Source organism: Mus pahari, chromosome 18 (genome assembly GCF_900095145.1).
Source record: "Mus pahari chromosome 18, PAHARI_EIJ_v1.1, whole genome shotgun sequence".
Classification (NCBI taxonomy): Eukaryota; Metazoa; Chordata; class Mammalia; order Rodentia; family Muridae; genus Mus; species Mus pahari.
In genome coordinates this window covers 31,103,108-31,125,179 of record NC_034607.1, presented here as the reverse complement: position 1 = coordinate 31,125,179, position 22,072 = coordinate 31,103,108, and the positions used below count along the sequence as shown (strand labels likewise).

At 37.2% G+C, this 22,072-nt stretch overlaps 1 protein-coding gene across 2 annotated transcripts in view; it reads left to right on the top strand.

The window, feature by feature from the left end:
- The window catches only part of Pja2 (praja ring finger ubiquitin ligase 2), a 52,009-nt gene that overhangs the window by 5,351 nt on the left and 24,586 nt on the right, over window positions 1-22,072 (top strand). For both annotated transcript variants that reach the window (XM_021217835.2, XM_021217834.2), the window contains exons 2-4: window positions 14,628-14,745; window positions 16,533-16,733; window positions 18,238-19,279. In XM_021217835.2, the coding sequence (XP_021073494.1) occupies window positions 14,715-14,745; window positions 16,533-16,733; window positions 18,238-19,279 (1,274 nt within the window). In that variant the 5' untranslated portion in view covers window positions 14,628-14,714. The remainder of the gene's footprint in view (window positions 1-14,627; window positions 14,746-16,532; window positions 16,734-18,237; window positions 19,280-22,072) is intronic.

The following is a 22,072-nucleotide window of genomic DNA, read 5'->3' as shown; positions in this document are numbered from 1 at the left end:
GAGATGACAGCCAATGGTACAATTCATCATACTAAGTTCATTTCTGTTCTGTAAGAGATAATTGAATTTTAACTGTGTAAGTATTAGGACCAGAAAACTAGAACTTTATATACTATTAATTAGAATGGAGATCTGGTACTTTAAAAAATACAGTAATTTCACCATTCAGTATACCTTTGTTGTATCTTGTCTTGAGCAATTGATTTTAATTTTTAATTTTCTTATTGAAAGTCAATTTTTTCCCCCAGAGTGAGTTCTTTATTTTCAACAAAGATGACAGCAAACATGTAATTCATCATATCTAATAATGACTTTTGGAAGAGCTTACTTTATAGCATTTGCTATAATTATTTGGCTTGTTATCTTGTTTAAATTTCTTTGCATCTTTATTGCTATAGCAGGTCTGTAATTTTTCATTTTGGTAATTTTGGTTGTTGATTTTTTAAAAACATTTTTTAACTTAAAAAAAAGTTTATTTGAGGCAGAGTCTAATACAGCCTTGAACTCTTGATCTTTCTGACTTTACCTCCCAAGTGCTGGACAACGGTACCCCCTCCCCCCAAATCCACCCACTCTTACCCCTGACTCAGCTCCCGATTGTTCTGCGCTCATAAAGTCAGCTACATGTTTTTGAAACTATATTAAATTATTTTGTGCTTTTTGGAGAGTGATTTAAGTATCTCCCTTGAATGCATGGTAGAAATTTTTATTAATTTCTGTGGGCCAGGCACTGTGAGCCCCTCCCTAGTTCCTCTTTGGAGGTCAGAGGATGAACTGGGGGAGTTGGTTTTCTTCTACTACCATGTTGGTTCTAGGAATTGAATTCAGGTTGCCAGGCCTGGTAGCAAGTGCTATTATCTACGGAGTCATCTCTCTAACCTTGTCTGAATTTCTTCAGTGATATAGAAGATCACTTTAAAAGATAAGTCAAATGTCAGCCTAGAGGATCAGATCCCCTGGTGTTACAGGTGGTTGCGATCTGGCTGATGAGTGTGCTATGAACCAAACTCTACTCCTGAAAACCTCCAACCTCTTTGTGGCCTTCACTCTGGATTTTCGGTAGTTTTCACTGCACTAGATATGGGAATTATTTCTATTTATCCTGCTTTGAGAGTCTTAGGCTATGTGAGGGTGAGAATTCACTTTCGTCTTTGACTCTCAGTTGACTCTGGATTATTAACATTCATATGTTCTATTTTAGAATATTGTTTATATTTTATTTCCGTTTTCTTATTCCACATTCAATGCCTCTTCTTTTCTTTATGCCTCTGTTCCTTATGTATTTCTATGTATTATATCCTGAATATTTTCTTACTGTCTGGCTTCTATTGTGTTGATTTTCTTTTCAACTATTTCTGAACTTTTTTTACTTGTGCGTTCTAGCTTTTAAAGTTCTGGTTTTTTTCTTTCTGAATACTATTTAGCTTTATTTAAGTGTTTGCTTTCTCTTCCATTCTGTTAGTACTTGCTACCTTTATTCCTCAGGTAGTCTCTCGTATGTCTGGGGGTGAAATTTTATATGTGGAAATTCTGACCTGGTTGAAAGAAAAGAAAGTGACTTTCTTTCACTGGAGAGGAAATTTCACCTGTCTATGTGAGGTGCTTGGGTTACTGTCCTCAGACTAGCAGTGTTCTCAGCTTGTGATTTGAGGATTCAGCAGATTGTATGAATTGCAGCTACTGAGCTAGATGGAGTTGAGCTTACAACTGAATTTTTAGGCAAGTCACCCTTCTTTTTCCCTGCCATCTACTTTCTCACCCAAAGCTAAGATATTTTTATGTTCTTTGATTAGAAGGGTTTGTTGTTGTAGTGCTGCACAATACAAAAGGAAAAAAAACAACTAGTCTAGTGGCGTTAAGGCATGAGCGCAGATTGAGCTATGGTTGTCGGTACCAGACCACAGCACAAGATCAGACTAATTAAGATTCCTGGGTGGATGCCGGAGGTGTTTCTGAGATCCACTCCTGCCTGAGGAGATACTAACAATTGATGGCTGCTGGGGAAGGGAGAGACTGGGTGGTGGTGGTTGGGGTTGGTTTTGTTTGTTTTGTTTTTTCCAGGCATGAGTCCCAGCTAGGTTTACATGCTGGAGTGGATGACCCTATACCCATGTACATGCTGATGAAACTTACTGAAATCAGTGTTTTTTGTTTGCTTGTTTTTAATGACACGCAGTTGGAGGAACGTGGGTGGTTCTGGGAGGAATTGGTGATTCTGACAAGAGTTGGAGTAGGAGTGGAAATGATCAAAACACCTTAAATACCTGTATATGAGATTCTAAAAGAATATAAAAATATTTTAAAAGTTACTATGAAAATTAGAAAACTTTTTATCTGAAAAGTAAAAATGTATAGGTCAGGATACCGAGAACACAACAGAAGGGATGCTATAGTTTATAGAGTTATATAAGTCAGATACTGTTGAATGCTAATAGTCAAGGCTTTTAAAGGAAAGATGAGTCAAACCCTAAAAATATGGAAGTAATATAAAATCAGGAATCTCTGAAGCAGAGATTTTAGAGCCAGATTAATAAGGCCCCTTAAAAAAATGAAAATCACAATAAATTGATAAGGGAAAAAGGAAAAAAACCAAATTAATAAAACCAGGGATGAGAAAAGGAAATTCACTATTGACAGTAAATTTTCCAAAAGAAATTATAAGCAGCTTTATTCTGTTAACATTTTCAACTTAGTGAAAGGTCATAATTCTTTTTAGTTTCTTGAGACATTGTCTCTGTATTATCTAGCTTTGGCTGTCCTGGAACTTGCTATGGTGACCAGGTTGGCACTCTGCCCCTGCCTCAGAGTGCTAGGATTTAGTACAGGGATTAGAGTCGTGCACAACCACACCTGGACAAAGTTGAAGTTCTTGAAAAACACAATTTACCCAAACTCACATGAGGAAATAGAAAATCTGTGTTGTGCTTTGTAAAACAAGTTGAATTTATTCAAAACTTTTTCACAAAGAATATCCCAAGCTTACATGTTTTTACTGGGAAGTCACTTAAGTAAAATAAAATGTTATATTTAGAGAATCTTTTCCTAAGAATTACCAAATAAATATCTCAGCACCTATTATGATTTTTTTATCATAATTGTGGTAAGAAAGCTAGATGTGACAGTAGACAAGTTATAGGTTATTATTTCTCCCCAACATGGATATAGAAATAATGAAATGTAATCTAAAAATAGATATAACCAGCATAGATTTGTATGAAGAATACAGTTTTTAATTTTTAAATTATAAACAGTCCATTGCTCTAGCTGAATAATAAAGTCCTTCATACCTTCAGATAAGGAATCATATCACAAAATTCAATATTTATGTTGAATACTGTTAACAAACCAAGAGAAGAGAAAAACCCTTACCTTGTTACTGTGATAATAATTCCTGTGGCTCACATAATGAAAGACTTGAATCTTGTCCACTGCCTTTTCTCTCTGTTCAATGCTGCATTGGAGCCCTATTTATCACCCTCTGCCAAATAAAATAAAATTGGGAAACCACAAAACCCAAATATATTTACTAGCAAACTACTAAGTGACTTTTAAAAAGTAAGGCGATTAGCTATAGGATTAATGTTTCCAAAATTACTTGGAATTTGTCTAACAGTTGCTAAAAAAAAGTTACCAATTCCGAATTAGAAAAGAATATGTAGAGTAGCTGGGAATAGTAGTGGTTGGCAGCAGAAGTGTGTAGCTCTGGCCAGCCTGGTCTACATAGGAAGTACAGGCTAGACAGGACTGCATAACAAGACTCTAACCTTTAAAAAACAAAAAAGGTATATGTAGAATAGGGAGAAAATATAGACTGTCCAGATACATAAATAACTAAGTGTTTCTAATATCTAATGTGGAAAAGTGGAAAAGATGTGAATACTGAAAATTACAAAGGCATTCAGAAACATTTAAAACACTCGCGTGGATAACTATTTCGTGTTTACATAGTAGGAGGTTCCAGATGGTTAAAAATATCCATTTGTCCATTCTTGGTAAGTAAATGAAATACATTTGCTGTCAAAAACCCCAGATTATTTTTTTTTTGATATAGTAGACTTTGAATTTTTATTTCAAATGCCAGTAGCTCTAAGGATCACAACTTGTTATGACATTACAGTAAGATAGTATTGGATTAGAACATGCATAGACAAAAAGACAGTAGAATGAGGGCTAAAGAGATGGCTCAGTGATTTAGAGCACTGGCTGCTCTTCCAAAGGACCAGGTTCAATTCCCAGCATCCACATGGCAGCTTACAAGATTTTTATAACTTGTGTCAACTGTGTATCAATTAAAAAGAAAAATCAATGGGGGCTGGTGAGATGGCTCAGTGGGTAAGAGCACCCGATTGCTCTTCCGAAGGTCCGGAGTTCAAATCCCAGCAACCACATGGTGGCTCACAACCATCCGTAACAAGATCTGACTCCTCTTCTGGAGTGTCTGAAGACAGCTACAGTGTACTTACATATAATAAATAAATAAATCTTTAAAAGAAAAAAAGAAAAATCAAGCCTTGACTTTTATTAAATACTATATTCAAAGGTGACTTTGAATTGCACTGTGAAACTAAAATAAAAATTCAAGTAACTCTTAGAATCACCTTTAAGTCTTAATGCACCCTTTCCCCACAATGTTGCCTGAGCCATAAGTGCAAGAGTTTATATTGTAGGTATATCAATTAGGACTGGACTCCACAACTCTGCGTTTTGATTGGTTGTAGTTTACTGTAATGGGTCTTCATAACATTGCAAAGAATTTTCTTGATGAGGGGTGAGGACTATACATCTGTGGGTGTGAGGGGTGTGGGCTTGTATATGCTTGGCCCAGAGAGTGGCACTGTTAGGAGGTGCGGCCTTGTTGGAGTAGGTATGTCACTGTGGGCGTGGGCTTAAGACCCTCACCCTAGCTGCCTTGAAGTCAGTCTTCCACTAGCAGCCTTCAGATGAAGATGTTGCCATGTTCTTGCTAATGGATTTAACCTCTGAACTTGTAAGCCAGCCCTAATTAAATGTTGCCCTTATCATGGTGTCTGTTCATAGCAGTAACACCCTAACTAAGACAGTGGGTATAAGGACAAATATTTAGAATGTGCTTAGGGACTGACTATGCAGGTTTAGTAAAGTGGTGGTTGTAGTTCTCTGCCAAGGTCCATGATTTTTCTAGCTCTAGGTTTTCAGTACCAGGAATGTTTCCCTCTTGTTGAGTAGATCTTAAGTCTGATTTGAGAACTGTTGGCTACTGTTGGTTAAAGTCATCCTGTCATTATGCCATGCTGGTGGTTGCTGTGATTCCTAGGTGTCAGAGCTGGTAGAACTGTTGTTAGCTTCCCTCCTTTGGAAGTTTGCATGGTATCTTGTGGTAGCATGAAGCTAGTTAGTCTTCATGGAAGATGCTTTCATTCAGGTCAGATGTAGCCCAGGAGACACTGAGCCATGCAAAATGCATGGTGTCTTTAAGCCATAGGACATACATACATACATACATACACACACACACACACACACACATTAAACAGTGTATAAAATACATATTTTTTAAACCACATACTAATTTATAAACCTCTGGTGAGGAAGAGTTTTAATGATGAGAATTGGAGGTAACAATTTTTAACTAGGAAGATTTTTAGTTGGCCTCAAGATGATATACTTTGTGATTGGGTTATGTTTATAATGTAATTTTTTCTGCATGAATTCTAAGTTTGTTTCTCTTTAGCGGTGAAAATTTTTTTCTTAGAGAAGAGTATTTAAACATCTATAACCATTTCTGCTTAGCAGCAGTAATAATATACCTAGTAGCTGATTGCTTTTTGATGTTCCTATGAATTGCAACTCTGATTAATCTCTGAGTTTGATCACTTGGACTTTTTTTTATTACGTGTGTGTGTGTGTGTGTGTGTGTGTGTGTGTGTGTCTTTGTGAATCTCTGTCACATGTATTTGGAAGTACAGGCAGTGATGGTACAGCCTGACATGGGTCCTCGGGACTGAATTCAGCCCCTCTGGAACAGCAGCACAGAGTCCTAACTGCTGAGCCACCTCTCCAGCCCAGCAGTTGTACTTTTTAAATTGCTACCTGTGAAGTCTTTTAATCATCTCTACAGTTGTTCATTTGTGGTACTTGGCAGTTATATATTGAAATACTTCTTGCATAGCTTCCAACTATAGTGGTTCTAGAAGTAGAACACTTGTTTTTCCATAATTAGATATATGGGATACAGGAATGGTATTACCTCTCTGTCCTTTTTTATCGTGTATCTACTAGTTAGAAAACAGGTGTCCAGAACAAATTTTTAGTTGTTTTATAAACCAGCATATGTGCTTATGGGTAGATGATAGAAGAGCTAACTGTATTGATAAGCTGAAAGGAATAAGCCAGTATAATAAATCATTAAATGGAAGCTTTGATCATTTTTCAGAATTTTTTACATATTAATCTCTTAAAATAATGCGCTTAGCTTCTGAAAATAGGGAGATAACAGTGTAAGCTAAGTTACAGTGATTTTCAAGACAGGTGAAAAAAGTAACATTGTTATAAACTCATTTCACCCTTTCTCTGCTAAAACCTCATGTAAATTAATTCTAAAAGTAACTGCTTTTACCTCAGTAAAAATATCAACAATTCTGAAATTGCCAAAAGACAAAAGACAGTATATTTAATATTGATCCGCCCATTTTTACATCTTTTTGTTCAAATGAAAAGCATTTTTTCATGAGATATATAGAAAATTCAGTATCTAAACACTTCTTACATTATTTATGATGCTATCTATAGAAAGATAATTAGTCCCGTGTTGCCCTGCAGTAAATAGCAGATACTGTCTCTGAAGAGCAGCCTGACTTATAAGTGGTTTTTCTTCAAGGCTTCTCTGAAAGTCAGTCATGAGGGCTTGACTTCGAAGTTATTCTCAGGTGAAAGAAGACCTGACTCTTGGCAGGAAAAAGAATGATCAGTATTTCATCATGTGGCTCTTTGCATTGGGCTAGTTGAGTGATCTTCTAATGGGTCACCAGCTGCTTCTAGAATGAGCCGAGAGAGCACAAGAAGACTATAATTCCTCTTACCCGAGCTTGTCTATCACACAGTCACAGTTACCATGTCTTTAGAGACAAGTTTGAGCATCTGAGTTTGACTCAATTTATTCCCAACTCCTAGCCTTCTTTCTGTTACCATATTTCTATCAATGAAAAGAGCTCATTTATTCAACTCCTTTCATTATTTGTTTATTTATAATTTAAATATTATACATAGTATTTTTATCATTCAGGGCTTTCTATAGGAACAGAACTTAATGAATATGAATATATATATATATATATACACATATATATGCATACACACATATATGTAGAGAGAGAGAGATTGATTAATGGCTTACAGACAATGGTCCAGTTAGTCCAGTAATAGCTGTCTACCAACAGAAGGCCCAAGAATCCAGTAGCTGTTCAGTCCACAAGGCTCAGTGCCTCAGCTAGTCATTAGTGTGTACCAGAATCCCAAAGAAGTAGACTCTGGTGCCAGTGAAGGACTTGTCAGCGAGAGCAATAACAAGCAGGCAAAAAGAGCAAGCCTCCTCCTTCCATCTTTTATCTAGGTTGCCAGCAGAAGGTGTGGCCCAGATTACAGGTGGATCTTCCCACCTCAGAAGATACAGATTAAAAATTGGTTCTCCCACTTCCAATGATTTAATTAAGAGAAAAAAAAAAATCCCAGGCTGGTGAGATGGCTCAGTGGGTAAGAGCACTGACTGCTCTTCCAAAGGTCCTGAGTTCAAATCCCAGCAACCACATGGTGGCTCACAACCACTCATAATGAGATCTGATGCCCTCTTCCGGTGTATTTGAAGACAGCTACAGTGTACTTATGTATAATAATAAATAAATCTTTAAAAAAAATCCCTCACAAGTGTACCTAGCCACTTGCATTTTAGCTAATTCCAAATGTAGTTAACAACCAAGAATACGCATCATAGTCTTAAGTTAGCTAATATAATAGACACAGTGTATTCAAATAAAATAAAACCAGGCCATTGTAAGTTTACTGTAGGCATTTCTGTCCTATGCCCATGCTTGTCTTTGTGGTTTATTTAGTTTTAAGTTTGTATAGCTTCTCTGGAACTAGTGTCATAATGTCTTAAATAAATCAGTAATATCTGAGCTACCAATGGGTAGCTCAAGATTTCAGATTTGACCCTCTTTATAGTTTTAACTAGAACTGTATTAAAAAACTCAAAGCATTTGAAATGGATATTTATCATAAATAGAATACAGTCATACTAATCCTGGAGAAAAACACCTTTAGAAAAGCTCACAGACCAAGCACTAACAGTTTATTTTAGGAACAAACCGCAAACTGGCAAATTAATAATTTAATCTTGACCCATTACTATAAACTTTACTGTGTGCCTTCTCCTTGTTCCAGTTTTCATACTCCAAAGGGGTATGGAAACAGATAAAACTGCCATAGATGGTTGATTTTAGTGGCATTAGAGAAAATTGGTATATACAGAGACATTGTCATCTATATAATACAAGAAATGTTATTAAAAATAAGAAAAGGGGAAAAATAATTGTAAATTGCTATAGAGAGTAAAGGAAAACTAGGAAAGTGATTGAAATCTGTCTATAGAATGAAAATATAGGTGTTTTAAAAACAAAAGATTAATCCATCCATTTTGGTCAAATATAGAAAAGTAGGAAAGAAAAAGGCATCTTTGTGATACTGATAAAGGTCTTAGTTAAAATAGTACACCTGTTATTAGGAAGGAAAAATTTAAATAGTACATACTTTAGGAATTATAAGATACCAGCTTATTAAGATAGGATCCCAAATACCTCACATAGAAAAATGTGGTTTTCCTACTGAAGCAGTAGTAAATTGGCATGTTTCCCGTTCAGTGATAAATAATTTCAGAAAACAGTACCTTCAAGGTTTACAAAAGTGGTTGTTTTTTTTTTAATTATCCTAAATTGTGCTAGACTAATGAGGTTGTTTTATATTGTGCAAAAAAAATTAAAGTTTGCCTTCTCCGTAAATTCTCTGAAATAATTATTTGGGAATATGATTCAGTGTGCAGGCAAAAGATACCACAACAGTAATTGGTAATGAATCTTCACATTTAGATCAAGATGTTGAAAGGCTTCCAAGAATTTTGTTTGTTTGGGTTTGGTGTTGTTTGCTTGCTTGCTTTAGTCAGGGTCTAACTGTATAGTTCTTGCTGACTTTGGCATTGGCTGTGTAGACTAGGTTGGTCTCAACTTAGTGATCTGCCTGGGATCAAAGGTGTTCAGTACCACATCCAGTTAAGGTATCTTTAAAGGGAGATTTTTTTAAGCATGGTACTTTTTATGATTCCTGTTGTTTCTAATTCCTTTTCTTGCATTCACATTCCTATCAAGGTTTGGAAGACACCAGTGCTGCTTTATCAATACCTCTAGTGTCTTCTTTCTTACCACCTACTAGTTGTAGGTCTCATCATATTTTACTGTTTGGCACATGTTCACTCTAAAGGGGATGGGACCTGGGAAAATGGTGCCAATGAATGAGGTTGACTAAAGTCTTATGCAGTAGCTAACTTTATACAGAGAAGTAGACTGTTTATACTCAGAGGGTTAAGAGAAGTCACATGAGTAAAGTATACAACCACAAGAACAAGCTGTAGATGGCAAAAACGTGTTTTTCCATAGAGGCACATAAACAAATATCAGTAGCCAGTTAATAGTGAGTAATTTGAAATAAATTCATTCTTTATGTGGTACATGTAGAAAGGTCACAAAAGCATGATTCAGAAAAAGTTCCTTTGTTTTGAAGAAACTGAGGTCACTAGCCTCTTTATCTTGGTTCCTTGGAGTTATCTCACAGGCACTCAGAAATCTCACATGACTCCTTCTATTCTTGACCTTGTTCCTTTATTTTTTTTAAAATGCAGTCTATTGAGGGGGGCTTTGAGAGGGGATTTGAGATGTTGTAGATAAATCTAATTGCATTTGATGCATGAATATCCTATAAGCAAGCAAATTACAAACATAATGAATAATAACAGAACAGTGAAAGCATTGCATGTAGTACTCTGCTGCCAAGGACAGGGATCTGACTGTGTCCAGTACTATTGATTACTTATTATATTGGTAAGAAAGATCTAGGAGAATACCTTTCAAAGAGACCCATGTGATTAGTATTTCTGATCTCTTGTAGAACATAGGGCCATATTTGCCCTTTAATAGGAATATAAATGTTATAATGTCCTATACATATAGAAAGTGATTAAAATCCCAAGTAAAAATTAAGTGTAGTCCCTTCTTCAGATGAGTAAATGAGTCTATTACAGTCCTAAGGTCCAGTCATAAACACAGAATCACTAGTAAAGATAACAGGAGCTGGATCCATCCTATCTAAACATTGAAACAGAGGAGGGTGAGGAACACAAACCAGTACACGTGCTCAGCGGCACTCTGCAGATGCACAGGTCAAAGCAGCTAGCAGCATCAGGAAACAATTCTCAGGGGGCATAGGGCCCTGTCGTAGAATAGTCTCTTCCTTGATGCATAGGGCCTTAACTTGGCTCCAGGTAGGCAATCTTGACTTCTGATATGGTCGATACTCTCCTTTTGTCCTTGAGCTCGATGGAGTTTTGCTGTCTTTCTGGTGACTTTTACTGTCTCCTTACCCTCTGCAGTTATCACTGATGGGCTGGGGCCAGAGAGGCCTAAGAGGGCCAAAGAGGAATCCATGTTTCGGTGGATCAATCTGCAATGACATATGCAAACCCCTTTCCATTATTTTTTGTGTCTGGAAAAGTAAATACAGTGCAGGTTAATTCATCAGCTTGCTTATTTCCCTCTGCAGTAAAACCAGGGAAGTATATTACTGGTAATATCCTACAATATAAGCAGAACCTGAAACAATATTTAAGGGTTTATGAATTAACTGCAATAGGTGAATCAAAACTATTAGTTTCATGTGTTGAACTGAGGAAAAAGAATATCTAGATAACAAATTCCACCTATACCATTAGATGAGCCATCAATAAAGTACCTGTCTACAGAATATCAGATGGTTGGAAAGTTTTTATAATAACAAATTCAGTTCATATAAAAATGCCATAGCTTATCAGCTGGATAATAATTTCCTATCCTTCCATATTAATCTAAAAATTAAATTTGAAAGTTCATAGTTATGTAATGCTCTTTATTCAAAGCAGCAGACTATTTTTAAACTGGGCTAGGAGGAGTCACATGAGTAAAGTATACAATCACAGGGTAAGCGACACCTGGAGAGTAAGCTGAATGCCACAAAACATGCTTTTTCATAGAAGCATATGAACAAATAACAGTATTCAGTTGTAATAATAATCTGAAGTAAACTCACTCTTATTTGCTACACCTGAGAGGAGCACAAAAGCACAGTCCAAAACCAATTCTGTCATTTGAAGAAACGGAGATCACAAGACTCTTGTCTTGGTTTCTTGGAGTATTCTCAACGTACTCAAAAATCTCACACAGCTCCACCTTTTTGTTTTTTGTTTTTTTCATTAATTTGTTCACTTTACATCCTGGTCATAGCCCCCTCCTCCCCAGTCTAATTCTCACAAATCCCTCCCCACTTTATCACACGCTCTTCTCAGAGAAGGGGAAGCTCCACTTGGTTACTACCCTGCCCTGGGACAGCAAGTCGTAGCTGGACTAAGCACAGCCTCTCCCAATGAGGCCCAAGTAGACAGACCAGCCAGGGGAAGGGGATCCAATGGCAGGCAAGAGTCACAGACAGCCCCCACTCCAGTTGTTAGGAGACTCACACGAAGACCAAGCTGCACATAGTACAAGCGTGTGGGGAGCCTAGGTGCAGTCATTCATGCTCTTTGGTTGGTGGGTCAGTCTCGGTGAGCTCCTATGGCCCAGGTTAGTTGACTCTAGGTCTTATGGTTTCCTTGACTGCTCTGGCTCTTCCACCAGATTCCCTGAGCTCCACCTGATGTTTGACTGCAGATCTCTGGATCTGTTTCTTTCCGTTGCTGGATGAAGCCTCTCAGGAGACAAGTTATACAAGCATAGCAGACAGTATCAGTAACAGTGTCAGGGGTTGGCTCTCTCCCTTGGGATGGGTCTCAGGTTGGGCCACTCATTGGTTGGCTGCTCCCTCAGTCTCTGCTCCATCTTTATCTCTGCCTATCTCGTAGGCAGGACAGTTTGTGGGTTGAAGGTTTTGTGGGTATATTGATGTTCATTCTTGGACTGTATTCTGAAAAGCACACTTGAAATTTTTTCTTCTCCACATCTACACTTGTCAGTCCCTTTCTCTTCACTGGACTCTCCTGTTGGTTTGTCTTCACATTTGAGGCTTGTCCTCTTAGTGCTGTAAAAACCTCAAAATTAAACTAATTGCTCAGAATTCTCTAGTTAAGTCCAGTCTTAGATTTAACGCAATTTAATGTGTAGTAGCTCTCTTGTGTTTAACACATTCAAAACTAAACTGAAGGTATTTTGTCCAAGTTTGCAGCTTTTTCTTTGTCACTTAGTGGCAAACACTAGCTGCCCAGGTTTCAAGATGAACCCTGTGCTGCCTTTTCTTTCTTGTATCCATAATGTTGTCTCTAGTTTACAGTATGTCAGACCTCTTTCTCACTACTCATTTTTACCCTAGTCTAAAGCACTCCGATCTTCTGTTATTTTTGTTGTTGTTGTTGTTGACATTACAGCCAGGCTTCCTGACAGTGGCCCTTTTCTCCCCTGTGCATTTAAGATATTTGACAAAGTAGCCAGGTTAAAAGAAGTCAGATGAAGTCTCTTTGCTCAGGACTGTTGACTGGTTTTCAGTCTCAGAGTAAAAGCCCACATTTCTCCCATTAGCCTATGGGAGACTGTGGGGAGTTGCATTGTATAATTTTTTTTTATACCTAGAATGTTCTTTCCCAGTGTTTCCCTCCTCTTTTCTGATCTTGGAGTCAATGAAATAAAATTCCTCCTTCCAATAACTCTTTGTTCTTGTGATGGTTTGTATATGCTTGGCCCAGGGAGTGGCACTATTGGGAGGTGTGGCCTTGTTGGAGTAGGAGTGTCACTGTGGGTATGGGCTTGAGATCCTCACCCTAGCTGCCTGGAAGTCAGTATTCTGCTAGCAGCCTTCAGATGAAGATGTAAAACTCTCAGCTTCTCTTGTACCATGCCTGCCTGGGTTCTGCCATGCTCCCACCTTGATGATAGTGGACTAAACTGAACCTGTAAGCCAGCCCCAATTAAATGTCCTTTATAAGACTTGCCTTGTCTGTTCACAGCAGTAAAACCCTAAGACAGTTCTTTATTCTAGGATAAAGGAATATAGTATGCATCTATTCCTTATTTTATTTGTACTTAGCACTATTGTCTTAGGTTCACAGATAAATCCTTTCATTTTATAATTCTTATATTCTCAGCTCTGAAAATAGTGCTTGGAACATGTTTGAATATAGGCTGTTCTAAGACTGGATCAAAGAAGTTTGTGATGTAAACTTAAAGCTGTGAGGGTTTTTAAAGATTGCCATGTACTACACAGTGATTGCTAAGGTCAGGTTATGTCAGACAGTCTTATAAAAGCAGTGGTAATGAAAACCTGTGGGGTTTGGCAGCATGGTAAAATTATGATTTTTATATATGCCTTTGATTTGATCCAGATGCATTAGAAAATGGCATATTCTACAATATGTGATTTTTATGAATGAATGTAGATATGTGCTCTCTGATGTAAGTAACAATAGTCAGGCATAATAGCCTAGTTATAGAGTGCTTACCTAATAATTTTGTGTTGATAATAGAAAATTGGTGGTAGTTTTGGTACTTAAATATTAAAAGTATTTAAATAAAAAATGTTAAACTTAAAAAACTTGTTGAATGATAAGTTGTAGTCTTTACTGATTTAGTTATCATTATTTGTCTACTTTAAATATTTCAGTTTTCCATTAAACATTTTTAAGGTGAAGATTGTATTTTTAGGCTTAACGAGAATTTTGCTAATGAGAGCTAAATGAATTTATACAAAAGCCAAAGTCGCATATTAGACACTAATATAGTTAAGTCACTCTTTTAGTTTATCTCACTGGCTGTGATAAAAACAATGACCACAGCAACTTGGGGAGGGAAAGGGTTTATTTGGAGTACAGGTTACAGTCCATCATTGAAGGAAAACAGGGCAGGGACCCCAGGCAGGAACTGAATTGGGGACCATGGTAGAATGCTGCTTATTGGAGTGCTTTCTCAGTTTGCAGTCCAGGACTTCCTGCTCAGAGGTGGCATTGCCAAAGTGGGCTGTGCTCTCATCAGTCATTAGTCAAGAAAATGTTCCTAAGTATGCCCACAGGCCAGTCCATTCTGGAGGATTCCATAACTGAGGTTTCATTTTGCCAAATATGTCTAGGTTGGTATCTAGTTACACAAAAACTAACTAGCTACTGCCGAGTTGGTCCTCAGTAATGTATTTGATTATTTACTTACAAGTTCTGTCAGCGTGATTGTTTGGGGTGCTTGCTTGCTGTTGCTTTGTTAAAGCAAGTTATACTTTTCAAAGTAAATAAAAGGTCAGTATTCTTCACTAATAGTAGTTTTGCCATTTTTTATTTATTCTTTTATTACTAATACTTTGTTTAATGCATTGTTTCTTTATAGGAATTATTCTCAGCTTATTCACTGTACAAGAAAAAAACAAATTACATCCATAATTCTACTGAACTGGAATCATAGACGCTGCCATATATGTCACAGTACACTGAAAAAGAACCATCAGGTGAGGAAGAGAGATGTTTATGCTTCTGTGCTCAGGATTCCTTCTTTATTTCTGGGGTACTTTAAATATATGAAACCATGCAAAGTGGGTCATAGTTTTAATTCCAGCACTTGGGAGGTAGAAATTGTATGTGACATGGTACCCTCTGATAATGATCTTTTGTAGTGACTCATTTTAAGATACCCGTAGCTATTTAATATTTGAATAGATTAATTTCTAACTTAATAAAACACCCTCTCATTTCTACCTTACATTTCATTTTGGAGGCTGTTCTTTTAGAATAGTAGTAAAAGATGTTGATCCTTATATTATTGAGGAAAGTGATTACTTTTTTCCTTTTTTGTAACAATTCATAATAATTGACTAAGCTGTGGGGCAGTGAGCTATGTAGACAGCCTGGTCCCCAGTCAAGCACAGGCCTTGAACCTCAGTGACCCAGTAGGTGGTGGCTTGCACCTGTGAGGGCCTGCAGGTGTTTGGCCACTCCCCTTGGGCCCCTGGCTCCTGTCTCAGCTACAGCCTCCCACAGCCCCCCACAGAGAGGTGTATGGCCATTAGTCACATAAGCAATGCCCCCAAGCTCCTGGTATTCTGTCTGGACTCTACCCCCATAGTTATCTGGCAAGGGCCAGGTATGCACCTCCCCAAGATACCTGGCAACAGCCAGGTCGGCCCAGCCCACTATAAAAGGGGCTGTTTACCCCCTCCTCCTTCTCGTTCTCTTACTCTCTTGCCTCTCTCCCTTACCCTTTCACTCCCCCTCTCTCCGTCTTCCTCCCACCCCCAACATGGCCATGCCAGCTTCTACTTCTCTTCTCTTCTCTTCTCTTCTCTTCTCTTCTCTTCTCTTCTCTTCTCTTCTCTTCTCTTCTCTTCTCTTCTCTTCTCTTCTCTTCTCTTCTNTTCTTCTTCTTCTTCTTCTTCTTCTCTCTCTCTCTCTCTCTCTCTCTCTCTCTCTCTCTCTCTCTCTCTCTCTCTTTAATAAACACCTTAAAACCATGGACTGCCTCTTCTCATTGGGATCCGCAGTGCTGGAGCAATGGAGCTGGTCTTCCCCTAACCTCCCACTGGGAGGCCTCCCTGCCCTTATTCTTTGGCCCTGAGCCAGTCTGCCCACAGGCCCACATTCTGTTCTCAGCTCTTCCTCAGCATACAGTGGCAGGAGCTAGAACCTGTCATCCTCAGCCTCTGTGCAGGTCTGGAGACCCTGAGCCAATTCTGGCAGGTCCACGGGGACCCTGGACTGCACCTTCCCTACTCCCGTAGCGGGGGTCCTGCAGCTTCTCACAGCCCAATGTCCACCCAGTGGCAGTGTGGGGTTTGCCACGCAGTCAGACTTCCCTCATCCCACCTTGCACAGCGGCTGGAGCCCTGAGCCAGACACGGGGCCACATTTTTGACCCACACTAAGCAAGTTTAATATATATGTGTATAATATTATACTCTTTAGTAAAATATGAATTCATATTCAAGTTGTTTAAATGCTGTTGTCTGTTCTAAGCTTTATATATAACATCCATTTGTAATTTTGAAGATGGAATAGCATGTGTTTAACTTCTTCTGTGATTATTTCCTTTTAGAGAATTCTTGCCCTAGGCTTCAGTACATAACTGTTTAGTTGTTCCTTGTCTTCCATACACACCATTTAAACAAAAGCCTGTTCAGTGGTGTATAGTTTAGTGAATAATAGCATATTTGTTGAAGCACTTGTCCCCCCAACTTGTTGCCATAGTTTACTATTGCTGCATTTACTATTGCTGCCCTCTTAATTTAATTTATACTTTCAGTAATGGATCAAGAATCCAACAAGGCTGCTTGGCCTAAACCAGCAGGAGGATATCAGACTATTACAGGCAGGAGATATGGAAGAAGACATGCGTATGTCAGTTTTAAGCCATGTATGACCAGGCATGAAAGAAGCTTAGGTCGGGCTGGTGATGACTATGAAGTCTTGGAACTAGATGATGTTCCAAAGGAAAACACCTCAGGTATGTAACATGTAGTCACTTAAAGGTTATTTATTGTAAAATTTATATTGTTTTCACTATGAATACGGTACATTTTTGTATTTTGAAATTTTTATTGAATTTAATAGTAGTAACATAAATTAACTACAGAAGAGGATTCAATAAGACCAGTTACTAAAATACAACTAGTTGTCATAGTGGTAATTACATAGCCACATCTACCAGCTAACTCTTCTCCCAAGTCTTTTTGTTGTTTGTTTATTTGTTTTTTCTTAATTTCATCTGTATTTACCTTTACAGCAGAATGTAACTGGACATTATTTTTTCCACTCACACGCCTTGCTGAATTACAAGACCTAGGAACTTTAGAATTTTGTTCTCAATATTTATTGAGAATTTTTTAAAAATCCATTTACTTATGGAAACTTGGCCATAGGTCAAGTCTTTTTTTATGTGAACTGAGTGTGTTTTTCCTTCATACTATATTTAATTTTTCTTTTAACTTCCTCTAAATAACTGAGCTAGCATATTTTTTCATCATTTTGTTCAATATAAATAAACATCAAGATATCTGGTAATAGTTACTCAATTAAACCTCCTTAACTATTCAGTAGTTTGAAATGTTATATACAGATATCCTGTATAATAGTTACATTGTTATGTATATTATATAAAGTCTTCTGGTTTCATTTTTTTGGTTCTAAGCAAACTGGATATAGTAGCATATTTTTCTTGTCATTTATATGTCAAAATCTGAATTGCTAGCTACGTCATTTATAGAGGAAGGATTATCTGTTATAAGACTAAATTTCAGGTATTTCTATGGTTTATTTTATTACAGCAAATCTCAATATCTTTGTGAAATTAATGATAAAGATAGTCAAGTTTAAAGTAGTTATAGATTTGATTTTCTTCAGGGGTCAGGATTATAACAGAGGATGACAAAATGAATCAGTATATTCACTTTATTTTTCAGTTATATCTCTAATACTTAAATTGTAAATGTATTATAATAATACATTTTTGGCATAGAAATATGAATATCTAGAAACTAAAATGTAAGTTTTTAATTAACATCAAAATATGATTAGAATCTCATTTCTCATAGCTCTATTACCATGTATTAAAATTATATCTGCACGTTTCTTTTTTTTTGTTTTTAGTTTTATAACTAAGAGATAGATGAGAACAGTTGGAGACAGGTTATTCTCTGGCTGCTCCTGTTTCTCACTGTATATAGAAAGCTTTTTTTTTTTTGTCATAGAGAAGATATTTGATATTGACACTTAAGTTAAAAACAAACTCTATAACAGAAACACAAGGGAGAGGGTAATTAGAGGCTCTCTGGGGGCAGAGCTGTGTTCATAATCTAAGCAGTCTGACTGCAGCAAAGTAAAGGAATATAGAAGTGCTTGGTGTATTGTCAAATAGATAATAATGCGATTTCCATGGAACAGATATTATATAAAATTTTATCTAAAGTAATCCCTCCAGAATGTGTCCTTCTGTCCTTTTTTTTATGAAGGTTCCAATTCATTGGATCAAGTCCATCCTTTACCAAGTGAACCTACAGTTGAAAAGAGTGAAACAGAAATTTCTACTTGTGGTCCAGCACTGAATCAAACCACTGAGAGCAGTCCATCCATTGCCACAGTATGTCATAGTGAGGAAGTCAGGGAGACCTTAGAAAGCAATCCAGATCCTCATAATCGCGCTGAGACAGAGTATACTCCAGCAGTCTGTAATGTCGCAAGTGTCCAGAATGGAGTTGCGTTGGTTCCTACTGACTCTTATGATCCAGACAGCAAGCATGATGAGCATGACTCTCTTCAACTTGGCCCTGAAGCTGTGGAAGGTGGTAGATGTCAGAAGGTGTCAGGCTGTACAGTCTTTGAGCTGGGAAACGGAGAGCCAGAGGTATACGCTGATCTGTCACCATCAGTTCCCTCTCTCAACGGTGAAGTAAGTGAGGAGTTTGAAGAGCTAGATTCAGCACCTTTAGAGAAAAATTCTACTGGTGATGCTGAGCTTGTCCATCAGAATGGGCAGGAATTTCAGAGGTCTTCTGAAGATGGCGTTGTTAGAAAGAGGCGACAAGATGATACTGATCAGGGAAGACAGACAGAAAATTCAACTGAAGATGCAGACTGTGTTCCAGGCCATATTGAACAAAATACTAGTGATAGAGCCAACCACCATGGAAGTTCTCCTGAGCAGGTAGTAAGGCCCAAAGTTAGAAAAGTGATAAGTTCAAGCCAGGTGGACCAAGAAATTGGTTTTAATAGGCATGAGGCTAAACAAAGAAGTGTTCAGAGATGGAGAGAGGCTTTGGAAGTTGAGGAATGTAGTTCAGATGACCCTATAATAAAGTGTGACGATTATGATGGAGACCATGACTGCATGTTCTTAACTCCAACTTACTCAAGAGTTACACAAAGGGAAACAGAACGTAGTCGTGGAACATCAGAAAATGGAGCTACAGCTTCAGGAAGGCACGAATCTCGGGACAATGCCTTTTGGAATGCCTGCGGAGAGTATTACCAGCTCTTTGACAAAGATGAAGACAGGTAAACTCCATGTAGTATTTGGTTGACTTGGGTACTGAGCCAAGTTTTTTTTAAATATATATTCATTATACAAAGGAGTGGGTTTTAATTATAACATTCTCATACATGTATATCTTGCACTCTGATCATATTCAATACTCTATTGCCAGGTTTTGCCAGTCCTTTCCCATCTTGCTGATCACTTTTCTCAGTTCCCCTTCTACTTTCATATCTTACATTTTTAAAGCTAGATTCTGCAGGAGAGAGCATGCAATAGTTTCTTTCCAAGTTTGACTTATTTTGCTTTACGTGGTAATCCCCAGTTCCATCTGATTTTCTAGAAAGGCATACATTTGTCTTTATGAGTGAGCAAAACCATATTGTATGTTCACATTTTCTTTATCTGTTCATATGCCAATGGACCTCTGGGCTGATTCCTCAATTTGGCTATTGCGAATTGTGTTGAGATAGAGCCAGTGAGATGGCTCTGTGGGTAAAGGTGCTTACTGCCAAGCTGAGCCTGATAACCTGAGTTCAGTCCCTGGGTTTCACAGGGTGGAAGGAGAGAATTGAGTCCCGTAGTTGGTCTCTAACCTCTATACATGCACTGTGGTAGTCTTACATCTCCATACATACCCAGGCATACATGCACATAGAAAGTAAATGGGATTTTAAAATTTAAATAAAATAGTGCTGAAATAAACATGAATGTTGAGGTTGTCTGCCGCATGCTGACTTAGATTCCTTTGTGATATAACTTGGTTATATGGTAGTTCTATTTTCAGTCTGTTAAGGAATCTTCAATACCCATTTCCATAGTGGATATGCTAATTCGTATCATTGTTAGCAGTATTAAAAAAGGATTTCTCCTCTTGTGCATGCTCCCCAGCCTCAGTTGATTGTTTTCTTGCTTACAGCATTCTGACTGGATGAAATAGACACATTGAAGTTTACATTTGTGTTTCCCCAATAGCTAAGGATGTGGAACCCTTTGGCCATTGTACTTTTGAGAGCTGGCTATTCAGTTCATTTGGCCATTAAAATTATTGCTTGTGTATACTTGTTTTTTGCATTAATCTCCTGTTGGATGTATAGCTAGTAAAAAATTTCTTCCCAATTTATAGTCTCTTTACTCTGTTGATTGCTTTGTCATGCAGAGGTTTATAATTCAGTGAAGTCCTACTCATCAGCTCTTGGTTTCATTTCTTTTTTTTTGGGGGGGGGGCGCATTTCGAGACAGTGTTTTCTCTGTAGAGTTCTGGCTGTCCTGGAACTCACTCTGTAGACCAGGCTGGCCTCTAACTCTGAATTCTGCCTGCCTCTGCCTCCCAAGTGCTGGGATTAAAGGCATGTGCCACCACTATGCTCTTGATTTCATTTCTTGAGCTACTGGAAACCTTTTCAGAAAGTCCTTCCCTATTCCTATATCTTAAGTGATTTACATTAGTTTTTGGAAAGGGTGGGGGAAGGGAAGCAACGTTGATTGTTCTACAGGTAGATATTCAGTGTCTTCAGCACTGTTTGTTAAAGTGACCGTCTTTTCTCTAGTGTATGCTTCTGGCTTCTTTGTCAAAATCAGGTGGCCTAGTTGATGGGTTTGTTTCTGGGTTATCTGTTTTATTTCACTGGTCTGTGTGTCTGTTAAAAAAGTACTTTATTGCTAATAAGATGTTTGATGGACTCTCATATGTGATCAAGAAATTAGACATCTTGATGATGAGATATTCCGAGTACTCTCCATATATACAAACTGCAAATTATTTTGGTTTCTTTTAGGCATTGTAATAGTTTACAGATGTTAGACTTTTAAATACATAATGATTATTACATAGAGTAAAGGTTGATTATTTTAATTAACAATATTTCAGTGAATACAAAGTATAAATTTATTATATTTTTTTAATTTCTTTAAACCATCTGTGTTTAGAGCATGATTAAGATCACTGTTGATTGACAATACTGCATTAAGTTTAGTACTTCATGTCACCCATTTCTTTTTATATTGGATCCTTATTTTCTCTTCCTATCACTAAACTTGTTATTTAAAAATTAATTTCTGAGTATAAGTTATTTAAAAATTAATTTCTGAGTATAAGTTATAGGCTATAGTGCCCTCTTGCTTGTGGCTGAAGTAGGAAGATCATGAACTCAAAGCTAGCCTGACCTACATAGGAAAACCATATCTCAAAACAAAAATTCTCAGTAAGTTTGGTATAGAAGGTACTATTTTTCCTCCATTCATAGATGAAACAGGTATAGAAATTTAACTAGTATAATGTCCTATATGTAAGTGTTATAACTGAGACTTGATTCCTTGAACTCCAAAAGGATATATTCTCTGTCATTGTATTATGTTATTGTTAGGACTTTCTAATTCCTTTTCAAACATAGATTTCTTCAACTTTCCCCAAACTATAAAAGAGCAAAAATGGGTAGAGGTAGGGAATAGAGAGTTATATTTTGTATAGCTGCTTAGTTTTTATTGCCAGGGTCCAGATTTTTATGTATGTTTTTAAGCTACTTACAAACGTGACGGTGCTCCATTATATACTTATTTTATGAGTGGTTAAAAAAAAAAAAAAGAAACAACAACAAAACTTTCAACTAGGAATGTATAAAGAATTTTCTGATTTGAATATGAAAATATTTTATCTCATACCATAAAAGAATAAATACTTGATTATCCTTAGAATTATGAATTAAGCTATTGTAAGATGTAACCTACTATAGGGAGAAATTTAAATATGATTTTGATAACTGTTCTGAAGCTTAAAATTGTTAAGGGAAGGCAGGTACTTTTGTATGACTGTTTGT